Below are 11,914 nucleotides of genomic sequence, written 5' to 3'. Positions count from 1 at the left end.
CTCTAGCCATAACAGTCTTGAACCATTGTATGAAGTCGCGGAGAGATTCGTCCTCTCCCTGGGACATGCTCAAGAGATCTACATCGGAGGTTTGTCGATCTATGAACATGGAGTACTGCTTGAGAAATTCTGAGGCGAGTTGGCAGAAACTTTCGGTGGAATTTCTCCTCACACGAGAGAACCACTCGAGTGCTGCTCCTTGGAGGTTTTTGGCGAATAGGCGGCATTCGTCGGCGTCTATGTCGCTTTCTCCAAACTTGGCATCGCGATCTGGAAAGCCTGTAGATGTGCCCTTGCATCGGTTGTACCGTCGTAAGGTGTTACCTTGATCTTTCCAGGATCTGAAACCCTAGTTCCGGTGATGCGAGTAGTGAAGGGTGTTTTTCAAGATTCCTCGAGCAGTTGATCGATCTCGGGTGCGGTGTTAGTAGCGTGATGGATCTGAGATTTCACTGCTCTAACTTCTGCAGCCATTTTCATGAGATGATCGCGAAGATCGCGAATCTCGGATTTCTCGCTAGCAGATTTTCCGACCTTGTCGATGTTTGCCGCGAGTGTTCTGATTCGTCCCAGAAGATAGCTTCCTTTTCTTCGGTCATAGGGTTATCGATTTGGGAATCGTCTTGAGCTGCACAGCTCCTTGTACGACGCGGATGCACGTCTGCGTCTTCATCCGTAGGTTCGGACTGACTGCTAGAATCCACATCGACGCGCCCGATTTCTCCTTCCTCTTTGTCTTCCACGATAGGGGGAAGATCTCCTGGGTTATTCCGTGTTGGCGCAGGAATGATTTCGTCGAGGTTTTACCCGAATGTTTTCCCCTGCGTGTTGCCGGACCGGTCAGAAGGAGTCGCGAAATTCAGTCTTCTTCCGCAGACTCGGGTTGTTCCGCGCGGAAGAACAGCCGTGGTTCTCGCTGTTAGGTTTTCGACCTGTTTAGCGAGAGAACTCATGGCCTTGTCCCGTTCTGGTGACTTCTTTTCGAAACTCGACAACATCTTCTGGACCTCCTTGAACGCTGCGGTGTTAACATTAACCGCGGTAACGTTCGCTGCTGAAGTATACTCAACGTTGTCGTCGGCAGTGTTGCCGTCACGAGTTTGTTGGTTATTGAGATCGTCAGCTGACATGTCTGACCGAACGTCGGTGGCTGAGAGTTAGATTGATCCGTACCCCCCCCCCCTCCTTCTAGCGCCAAACTGTGGGAACCGAAATTCGCACTGATGATTTCCGTTGACTTAGGAAAGTTAGGAAAACTCTTATTTCCCAGAGGTCCCGGATATTTGCTAAACCACACTCCAAGCAATCAGAACACGAAATATACAAACGAAATAAAATATGAGAATCGAAAAAGAAAGCAAAGGGTGTCTTATTCCGAATCTGCGTATGAGCGTTACAACAAGGTAAGAGTCTTGTCTACAAGAGCTGTCGGCGAGTTTCCTAGTTCTAACAACCTAAGACTGAAAAAACCTAGTTGAGTCGCAGCTCGATAACAAAAACGAAAAGTTACATATTGCTCTAAATGCTAAGTTTTGCTCTAAGTAAAAAAATTGCGTCCCCCTGCATCTTCAACCTCGACATCCTTATATACTCCTCTAGAGGCGGTTTGCTTTTTCTCTTTCTACCCTTGGTCAAGTTTATCACTTCGTGGAAATATTCCATTTTTCTTCGATATTTGAAACATCTTTGTAAACTTCATATTTATCCTCCGAACTTGACATTTATCTTCTTCTGCATAACAAAAGATAAACCATCATAACGATTGGGCTTGATTTCGTATAAAATCGTAGGTGGGCTTCTAGCCGCGTTATGGGCCCTTTCGGGCTGTTTTCTGACTTAGGCGTTTTTACGATTTTATAGAAAGAGCGCTTTCAAAACGACGTCGATTCCGAGGAACATTCAGATTCTTCATACAGCGTAGGCAATTCGAGGTGTTCAGTAAACCGTTGCCGTTTTATACGATCGAGTTGGACGGCTTACTCGATCCAACTCGCCCCTTCGGCGAGTTGGACGATGGGTGTTTCGCTGTTCGGGATCCGTTGTCCGAGGCCTTTGGTAACCTTTCTCGAAGACTTATCGTGTGAATCATTTTCGGAATTGCTACGAATCTCGATTTAGGTTCTTCCACTTCTCTTTTCTTTTGAATTTTACTTCTTTTTTCAAAGAGGACATTTCTTCGGAAGTTTCAAACGTTGATTTCGTCGTGACCGATTTTGACCCCAACAATATTCCTCTAGAATCATCAATCGACATTTTCTAATTGGTCCGACCTACTGTTGAGACCATTAGATCTGGTCAATAGACAAACCTGGAGAGCGAACGCCGATCGGTTTGTTCTCAAGTGATTGAGCTCTATAATATCATGCATACAACTGTTAAGCATCTGTAGGATTATAATCATGATTACTTGAATAGAAACCCTAAGTCTAGCTATTTCATTTAAGTGTCAAAAACCCAATCAAACCAACCGAGCTTAACTACCTTGCTCACAACTTGCTATTTACATTTAAACATAATCAACCTAGCTTAATCACTCTGATTAGATTTATTAGGTTTTCTAGCTCCTTGTGGATTCGATCCCTAAGTACTACAATTGAACATCTTATCTGAGACAGTAATTCACTGCTCAGGGTAATTTGAGTGAGATCATACAGTTCTACTAGACCACAGAAATTTGCTATCAGCTAGCTTAGCAATTATTCCAACGGGAAACTCCTTCAGGTGATCCCACACATCACGTCCTATTGCTTCTCTGACATTAGGGAACTCTCCCATATGGCAGCTGTGATTAATCTCTTTATTTTCTATATTAGAAGTCCTTTCTGCGTAAAGTCTTGGAGGGTAATCTCATTAGGAACATCCATCTAATCATAAAAACATATATAACTCAGCCGAAATAGATTATAAATCAGCCGCAATTGAAAAATAACTCCGCCAAAACATATAATCTAACTCAGCCGCAAATGGTACCTAACTCAGTCAGAACATGATATATAACTCAGCCGCAATGAAAATTAAACTCAGACACAACATAAAACAAACACAGCCACATCATAAATTATAAAACTCAGACACAACATAAATAAAACACAGCCACATCATAAATCATACTCAGTCACACCATACCGTAGAAGAAGATTTCGGGAGATTGCGAACAAGGTGATTTCGGAGAAGAAGAATACGATTTCGACGAAGATGACGACAACAACGACGCAAACGATATCAGTTAAGACAGATTCAACTGTAACAGAAGATGAGAAACAACAATGTGTTAGGGTTTAATCAAGAGAACAAAGAAACTTGTGGTGTTTGATAAACCCCTCTCTTTTGATCACCGTTTAAATTACGTGGATTACATATTTAGTGACGTGGCATAGATAATTAAAATTACTCTCAATTAAAAAAAAATTAAACAAGGGTCTTTAGTGTAATTTACTATGGGTTAAAAATATTCTAGTAATTAAAAACTTTTCTATGATACTCTAGTAATATAACAATTTTTCTGTGCTATTCTAGTAATTTTCTCTTTAATTTTCTAAACAGATCTGATTTATTTTCTGGCAAAGGAAAATTTTGCAATTAATTTTTTTGCTACAACTATACAAAAAGGTAGTTTTGACCAGAAAAATATTCAAGTAACTTTTTTAAAATATGAGTTAGAGAAATTGCACTCCATATACAAACATAACTTGATAATTTGCATCGATGGATTTCTACCTTTTATGCTTACATGTTTTTTTTAATGACCCATGTACCCCTATTATTCTTATTATACAACCTAAGAGCATGCGCAACGGTGAGACTCATTGAAGTCTTTAGCGACAAGGGAATTTCGGATTAATCCTGGATTTTTTGGATTTTTTTTTTTTTTTTTTAAAAAAATGACCATTCACGGGCCGCCACGTAGTCGTGGGGACCCGCAAATAGTGCAAGGATTCACTAAGAAAGAGTTTTTATTTAGAAATTTTAATGATTGAATCATTAGTTTTTGGTGGAGTCCACTGATTATTTAATTATTTTTTTTTTAAGGACTCCGACTTAAGAATTCCCGTTGCGCATGCTCTAAAGCCTAACTCATCTACAAAACAAATTTATGTATATATCCCGCGTGACAAAAATTGTCTGCAGAGAGAGAGTAATTGCTTTTATCACTATAACCGATACACGGCTTTACACATTTTATTTCTCTAAAATCACAACTTCTCTCATCATTCCCAACAGCATTGTTTACTCCGTCCGAACCCTTCATAACCAAGTCAAGTCTCACTGGATTCTGTACTCTTGATTCTTTGTAAGTTCATTCCCGTAAAACTTGTCCTAATCCGTTTGTGTTTTTGTCGTTGTGAATCAATGTTCGTTCAAATTTTGATAGTTTTGAATTATCTATCGAGCATTTTGTCGATCATTTTTGTGTTTCTTCGTTGTCAATGTCACTTCTCATACACTCTTCCTTCATCGTTTCTATTTCAAGTTTCCATATTTTCCTCTGTATCACAAGCATCAATGGAGTCCGTCAATTTTGCTTCTCAGATTTTTCGCTGCCGGTGTGGAACCTGTTGGCCTCAGAGTCACCCCTTACCACAAACCTGACGATTTAAGGCATATTTTAGACACACTGGAGCCACACTCCAGGCCCAAATCCCGCCAACGCGACGTTCCTTGATGCTTCCGACAACGTAAGTGTTTCCCACATTCAAACTTTTTTTGTTTTTCTTTTCTTTTGTTAATCATAATATATCTAAACCGGATAACAAGATGTTGGACATGAGTTTTATAAATTAGCCTTTCATTTTTTTAAAATGTTGTATTTTGCGAAGACACGTTTAAAAACCGGATAACAAGGGAAATATACATGAATTTTAAAAAAATAGCCGTCTAACTCATATTTTCATGTATTTTATGTTATAGGTACGTGTTACTCCTATTATTCCTTAACACATAGACTTTGATGAACTACGTGATTCATTCAGTCAGATGCAAGATGTCATGAAGAAGCACATTTCATATAATTCGTCTCAGTTGCTCGCCTTCCAGCTCATTACAAGAAGATTATCGATTCAGTTGATGTATCATTATAACCGGATAACTATATCAAAAAATGTATGTGGCCGGATAACGATAATCGAGAAACCATATGTAGCCGAATAACTGTAATCAAAAAAGTAAATAATTTTCTATTTGATATATGATTATAGCCGGATAATTGTATGTTTATAGATATATCCGACCATTAACTTAAATAACCGACCATTAACTTAAATAACCAGCAACTATTGGAAATAACCTAATAATTGTATGTTTATAGATATATCAATAGAGACACATATGTGTTATATTACTAGAGGCAAAAGATAACCGACCACTAATTTAAATAACCAGCAACTACTGGAGATAACTGGATATCTGGTATACATTATAAGTTTGTTATACAATGCAGCCGAATAAATATATTGCATTAGTATATTATAAAATTCTATATTATGATATTTCATGTGTTTGTTTTCCTAACCGGCTAACTATAACAAACAAAGATAAGTAAAATCCATTAACCGGTTATTTCACAGGTTATTTCACAAATTACATCATTAAAGAAAAATGAAAAACATTTTCAAGAACTATGGTAACAAACTAAAAAAACACGACTCGAGTACTTTATCCTTAACCAACTATGTCTCCTGAACTGACCCACCGACAATGATACCTGGCGACAGTAATATAGCAGGAGGCGGCGGTGGATGGTGATGGTTTTAAAGGAAGCATTTTATGGAGCATGAAGCGAGAAGGAGATTTGTTTTACCGTAAACCTAAAAAATCTGATGGAGAGCAGTGGACGAGACAGCGGTTCTAATATGAACACCTTAAAGAAAGACACCTTGGATTGGATTGGATTTTTTTTTTTGAAATATACAAAAAAAACCTGAGATTCGGACATGCAGAGATGCAAGAGATAAACAAAAATGTGTAAAGAATAACATGAGAGAGAGAGAGAGAGAGAGAGAGTACACAAATATAAACGAAGTGTGTGTATAGCTTTACTCATGATTACAAGCTTATAATCATTGCGCAACTACTCTAGTTCGTAATGTCAAAGAAAGAAGTTATAGGGACATCGCAGTATTTTCTCGCTGGTAGGAGTTGGGCTTGGAGTGTGGACCACATGTTTTTCCATTCACGCAAATTATTGAATCTTTATATATTTTGTGTGCAAATTGCTCTATGAGTTATTTAGTAATAAGAAAATATATTTTTGTGAATCTTGTAAACTTCCTAAAATATTCCTCTTCTCGAAATGTGGGTTTGTTTGTCGATGAAGTAGAAGTAGATGAAAAGGAAGAAACTTTGTGGGTTTAGATTTTGATTTATTCGACTGCTATGGCTTCCGTGATGCTACTGTTTGTAGTGTTCGTCTTTGATCTCATAGCTTTTGGTCTTGCCGTTGCTGCGGAACAGCGAAGAACCACCGTTAGTTTCCCTTTCTCTCACTCGTAAATTTGACTAGATTATTGTTATTCCGTGTATGTTGCTTCTAAGTGTTTCTTCAAGCTGTGAAAATTTCTGTGTTTTGTATTAGATTCTCATTAAGCTTCATAGAAAGCTGAAAACTTTGGGCCAAAATTTATCGAATGAATAGAAACCCTTCAAATGTTTAATTTGTGAAATATGGAGATTTGTCCTGCTTTGTGGTTCTTGTATTGTGTTCTTCCTAATTTTTGTTTGTGTTGCTTTATGTTGATGATAGTGGCAAGTTGTTAATGAATCAAGAGATTCAAGCTACTGTGTCTATGAGAAGGATATAGCAACGGGTCTCGGAATAGGTTCTTTCTTGATCTTACTAGCGAGTCAGCTCTTCATGATGGTGGCGAGCCGATGCTTATGCTGTGGAAGAGCCTTGACACCAAGTGGGTCTAGATCCTGTGCTATTCCTCTCTTCATCACCACCTGGTAAAAAAAAATTATCTTCTCTTTTTGCAGATTCTAGATATGATGAAGAATATCATCAAATATTAGAATGGAGATTTAGTCTAAACTTTCCTTGAGTTCATAACTACTCGCTCAACAACTCTCTAAGATCAAATAACTTAACTTTCCCTCAGGTTTCATGTATCTATGGTTGATTGTTTAGTGTCTTACAATGGCAAAACTTCAATTTCAATTTGCTCTAGTTGCAGAAACTGTTGGTGAACTTCAAACAATATCTCTGATCTCTGCTTCTTATAAATGTCAAATATTTCAACTGAATAAGGATAATTGTTGCAGGGTCTTCTTCTTCATAGCAGAAGTGTGTTTATTTGCGGGATCTGTGCAAAACTCTTACCATACAAAGTACCGTGTCTACCTTGGGAACACTGCTCCTTCTTGTCGATCAGTAAGGAAAGGCGTGTTTGGTGCTGGAGCTGCGTTCATAATTCTCACAGGGATTGTCTCCGAACTTTACTACGTGTGCTTGACACGGGCCAAAGACTTTGAGGTTCCTAAAGATCCGGGTATTCGTATGAGTAGCTTGTAGAACTTACAGACACCCTCATAGTTGATTTAGAATTAGAAAAGCTTTAGACCATTGTTGTTGTGATCATATTGTATGAATTATATGTGTACTTCTTCCATGTCTATGAGAAATAGATTCAGTTACTAAGCTGTTCGTTTATGTGTGACACAGGCACAACCTGCTACTAAGATCATGAATGTTTACATGTTGTTCATCATGTTTGTTACATGTTGCGCGACCTGCGACCAAATATTTTTAGTTTCATTCTCGCAGGCTCTTCCGACTGCTGCGATATGCGATCAGTTGTCTGACACAAAAAATAATAATTTTTAATCACTATTTTTCTCAGCCAGTTGACATCGTGACCTGTAATTGGTCGAGCGACTGATAAAATAATTTTTAATCACGATTTTATCAGTTGCTCGACAGCAACAAACTGCGATCAGCTACTTACAACCAGTCGCAGAATCAATATTGCGACAACAAAACGAATGACCTGTGCTAGTCGCAAGTCTTAGATAGAAGGTCACGCGACACTTAATGAACAGGAAGTTGTTGCGGTTTGCGTCTCTTGATTACTTGTTCTTGAAGATTTTGTTTATGTACACAGAACCAGACTTCTGATGTACACAAACTACGCATAGCCTATTTGTACGCCTCCTCAAAAGGGCAGATAGATAAGCAAATATGTAACACACACACAGAATATACTTTGGTCAATTCTCTCAAATAGTTATTTTTTAGTTTTTGTCACAAAATATCGCTCAAAGAAAAAATACTAAAATAGTCTATTTTTATTTTGAAAATTTTAATTTTTAATTTTAATTTTTAAATTTTAATTTTAATTTTAATTTTTAATTTTTTTTTAATTTGAAATCTTATCACAAAACTTCACCCCTTAACTCTAACCCCTAAGTTTAACTTATTTTGGTCATTTTTTTCATTGGAGCCAATTTTTATGACAAAAACTTAAAAAATGATATACTAGGAAATTTTTCATATACTTTGTGTGTAGCTCTATCTCTTGTAGAAATTTACTCTACATTTTTTTTAATAACTATAATGTAAAGAAGAAGAATTACAGAAGATACAAGATTCAGACATGAGTCGATGAATGATGCTTCCTTCTTCAATCCTAAGCTTCTTACTCTCTCTGTTCCAAAGATGAACAGCAAAGCTATGTTTACGTAAATGCATAAGTCTCTTGCGCGACCAATTCGCCTCACTCTCATTCGTGGAAGCTCTGTGAAATCCTCTGATTCTAGTCCAATCCACTGGATAAAACGCAGATGGTGGAAGAACAGAGAATCCCAACTCCAATGAAGAACTATTGATTCTTGCAACGACTCTTGATACTAAGTAGGGACCGTTGTGCCCCCATTTGTTACCGTTGAAGGTTCTTGTGAATTCGTTGATGAACCTTTCAAGCAGAGGATGGTTCTTGTCAAAGATGAGCACAGCGTTATTCAGCCTGCTCCATTTTCTTGTAACCAGGTCAACTGCTTGTGCTCCGATTACGTTGTGGAGATTGGTGAGAGATTTGAGGATTATGAAGTCCGTATCTAAGTAGATTCCTCCAAATTTGTAGAGCAAGACTAATCTTAGAAGGTTAGAGAGGTTTTGCTCAAATGGAATCACTCCAGGACTGAACATTCCTTTCTTCAACCTTTCAAACCATTTTTCTGCTGATGTGTCTTTGAAGATGTAAGAGAAGTCAGGTGTAATCGCTAGCACTTTAAGCCCTTTGTCCGTAAAGGGTTTCAAGATTATTGTTCCTCTCTCACAGTCAAGTGAGTTTGAGACCAAGATCAAACAGCTATTTGGGTGAGAATTGAAGAGACTCTCTATTGTGAAACGTTCTCTATCTCCAAAAGATTCGATGGAGGAGATCCAGGTCATGAAGAACAGGGACTCACATGAGGATTTATACAAGAATGACTTGATCCTCGTCTTGAATCTCTCTTTTGATTTTCCTTGTGGCTTCTGTGTCGTCACGGGTGTTAACTCGTCTCTTCTCTCTGCATTCGTCGACGAAACGTTCTGCTTCTGTATGAACCCTGAAGAGGTTTCTTTCACCGCAAGCAACAACAAAGAATCTGACTTAGATGATGATGTCAGTGTTGCTGTTGATGGTAATGATACTGACGGATGATGATGAAGAACCTGGTGATGATTAAGTGAAGGAGTGGACTTAATTGGTGGGACTAGATCAAGATGAAGACAGAAGACAGAGAAACTGTTGTAGATTAAGAGAAGCATGATAAGAAGACCTAGAAGAGACATCGGAAGACAACAAACAAAAGAGACGATCAACCTTTTCAAGCTCTGCAATAACACAGCTTGTTCTGTTCTTCTGCTCTCTTCCATCTTTTGTGTTTTCTTCAAACAATGTTTGCAAAAAAAGAATAAGAGATTTTTGTATTTCTTAGGACAAGAGGGTGTTATGTCTTATGTTGGATAATTCAAAACTTGTGGAAACTTAACATATTATTAGATGTTTAATATGTTAAGATAAACATAATAAGGAAACCTAGAAATAGGAAAAGGAAGTTTCTATTTAGGTTAGGTTTGTGTTTTCCATATCCCACACGTTAAAGGGAATTGTCTTTCATATAAATATGGGTCTAATGGAGAGGTGTTCCATATGATCAAGAGAAACACATTGAAAGGTTTAGTTTTGAGAGAGTTTCTAAATCTAATAAGAAGAGAAATTCTTATAATCTTTGTGTTTGTGCAACTTTAATTGGTATCAGAGCTTGCCTCACATGAGTTCAATCTATTCGGTGAAGAGAATAGATTTGAAGCTATGGCAGCTGAGGTGGATTCTATCACAAGAAGCAAGACGTGTGAGCATGTGGATAGATCGGCTGGTGTTAAATATACACGGGTATGTGACACACGGATGGAAGCGTGTAACACGACTCACGTAGGAGTGTGTGACACAAAGGTGGAAGCGTGTAGCACAACGAACATACCAATGGAGTCAAGGTTCTCAAAGGCTGAAGACGAACCAGAGATCAAATTGTTGGGTGTTGAGCAGAAGGCCGACATCCTTACCAGAGCTCACGTACGCAAGATGGCGGACGTGACCAGAGTTATCGTCGCAGTGAGCTTAAGCCACAAGACTCATCGCAACTTAAGTGAAGAGGTCAGGAGAAGGTTATACAAGAACCAGGCCGATTCTAAGAAGAAGCGGTACGGAAGCGAGGAGAGCATCCGGTCTAACCTTGAGAAAGATGTGAATTCAATGGGTGGATTCGCATACCATGGTGTGGTGAAGGAGGATTACTTGATGATTAAGTTCAAGCAAATGAGAAGCTTAATCAGAGTTCAAGAAATTGATCTCCCTAATTCAAGTTGGAATTAAGGGGGTAAATGTTGGATAATTCAAAACTTGTGGAAACTTAACATATTATTAGATGTTTAATATGTTAAGATAAACACAATAAGAAAACCTAGAAATAGGAAAAGGAAGTTTCTATTTAGGTTAGGTTTGTGTTTTCCATATCCCACATGTTAAACGGAATTGTCTTTCATATAAATATGGGTCTAATGGAGAGGTGTTCCATATGATCAAGAGAAACACATTGAAAGGTTTAGTTTTGAGAGAGTTTCTAAATCTAATAAGAAAAGAAGTTTTTATAATCTCTGTGTTTGTGCAACTTTATCTTATGTGAATGTGATGATAATTGTTTGTTGAATAATAAAGTAAACAATAATTTGGAATACCTATATGTATCATATATGTAAATATCAATTTAAAATGGCGAAAGAGAAAGACTACTAGTAAGTGCGAAAGATTAGTACTAAACTATTCATTTAAAGAGTGTTGTTATATGTTGTTTGATTGTTTCTAGTGACACGGGCAAGCTACTGTCCAGGCGTGGTCAAGACTTTATTCGGTTTCTTGTGCAATTTGGTTGTGCTGACAGCGGTTTCTTGTGCAATTGAAACACTAATCATTGACTATCGGTATGCAATAATATGGTTGTTGGAATGTATTTTAAATTTTAAGCTATATATGTTCAGCTGCTCTAGTGTGGTCGATTGATACTATACAAAGGATTTTATCTGTATGAAATATAATAAGAATGATAGAGATTTTCTTGGCTTTAATGAAAAGTCAACATTCCGCATTGCATTGAAAATTGGAAGCCAAGTGCGGAATGTTCAAAGAGTGGTCCGATTTATAGACTCTGCATGGTGAAGAATGTAGACGAAAAAGTATATGGTATAACATTTAACTTGGGATAGACTACAAAGACATGATCACCATGTTTAAAAGCTTCACGCATAGCCAAATTTCACAACATAAATGGAAGGTGATAAAAACTCTTCAAAGACGATTCTAAACATTCGAGATTTCTTAATATTTCTCGGGGTCAAAATGCAATTTCAGATTTTCGAGGTAGAACTACAAGACTTTTT

At 37.7% G+C, this 11,914-nt stretch overlaps 2 protein-coding genes across 2 annotated transcripts; one reads left to right on the top strand and one right to left on the bottom strand.

The window, feature by feature from the left end:
* The first annotated feature begins 5,981 nt into the window (after positions 1 to 5,981).
* LOC106371486 lies at positions 5,982 to 7,629 on the top strand. Its single transcript, XM_048755363.1, has 3 exons — positions 5,982 to 6,462; positions 6,740 to 6,942; positions 7,258 to 7,629. Exons 1-3 carry the CDS (start codon positions 6,373 to 6,375, stop codon positions 7,505 to 7,507), a joined length of 543 nt encoding a protein of 180 aa, XP_048611320.1. The 5' UTR covers positions 5,982 to 6,372; the 3' UTR covers positions 7,508 to 7,629.
* Positions 7,630 to 7,773: 144 nt separating this feature from the next.
* On the bottom strand, positions 7,774 to 9,859 carry LOC125585731 (lactosylceramide 4-alpha-galactosyltransferase-like). The gene has a single exon (XM_048755362.1). It carries the CDS (start codon positions 9,851 to 9,853, stop codon positions 8,537 to 8,539), a length of 1,317 nt encoding a protein of 438 aa, XP_048611319.1. The 5' UTR covers positions 9,854 to 9,859; the 3' UTR covers positions 7,774 to 8,536.
* Positions 9,860 to 11,914: the final 2,055 nt, after the last annotated feature.

The sequence above is a fragment of the Brassica napus genome, chromosome C4 (genome assembly GCF_020379485.1).
Source record: "Brassica napus cultivar Da-Ae chromosome C4, Da-Ae, whole genome shotgun sequence".
In the NCBI taxonomy this organism is placed as follows: Eukaryota; Viridiplantae; Streptophyta; class Magnoliopsida; order Brassicales; family Brassicaceae; genus Brassica; species Brassica napus.
Note: the sequence above shows the minus strand (reverse complement) of the source record. Positions and strands in the feature narration are given on the sequence as shown.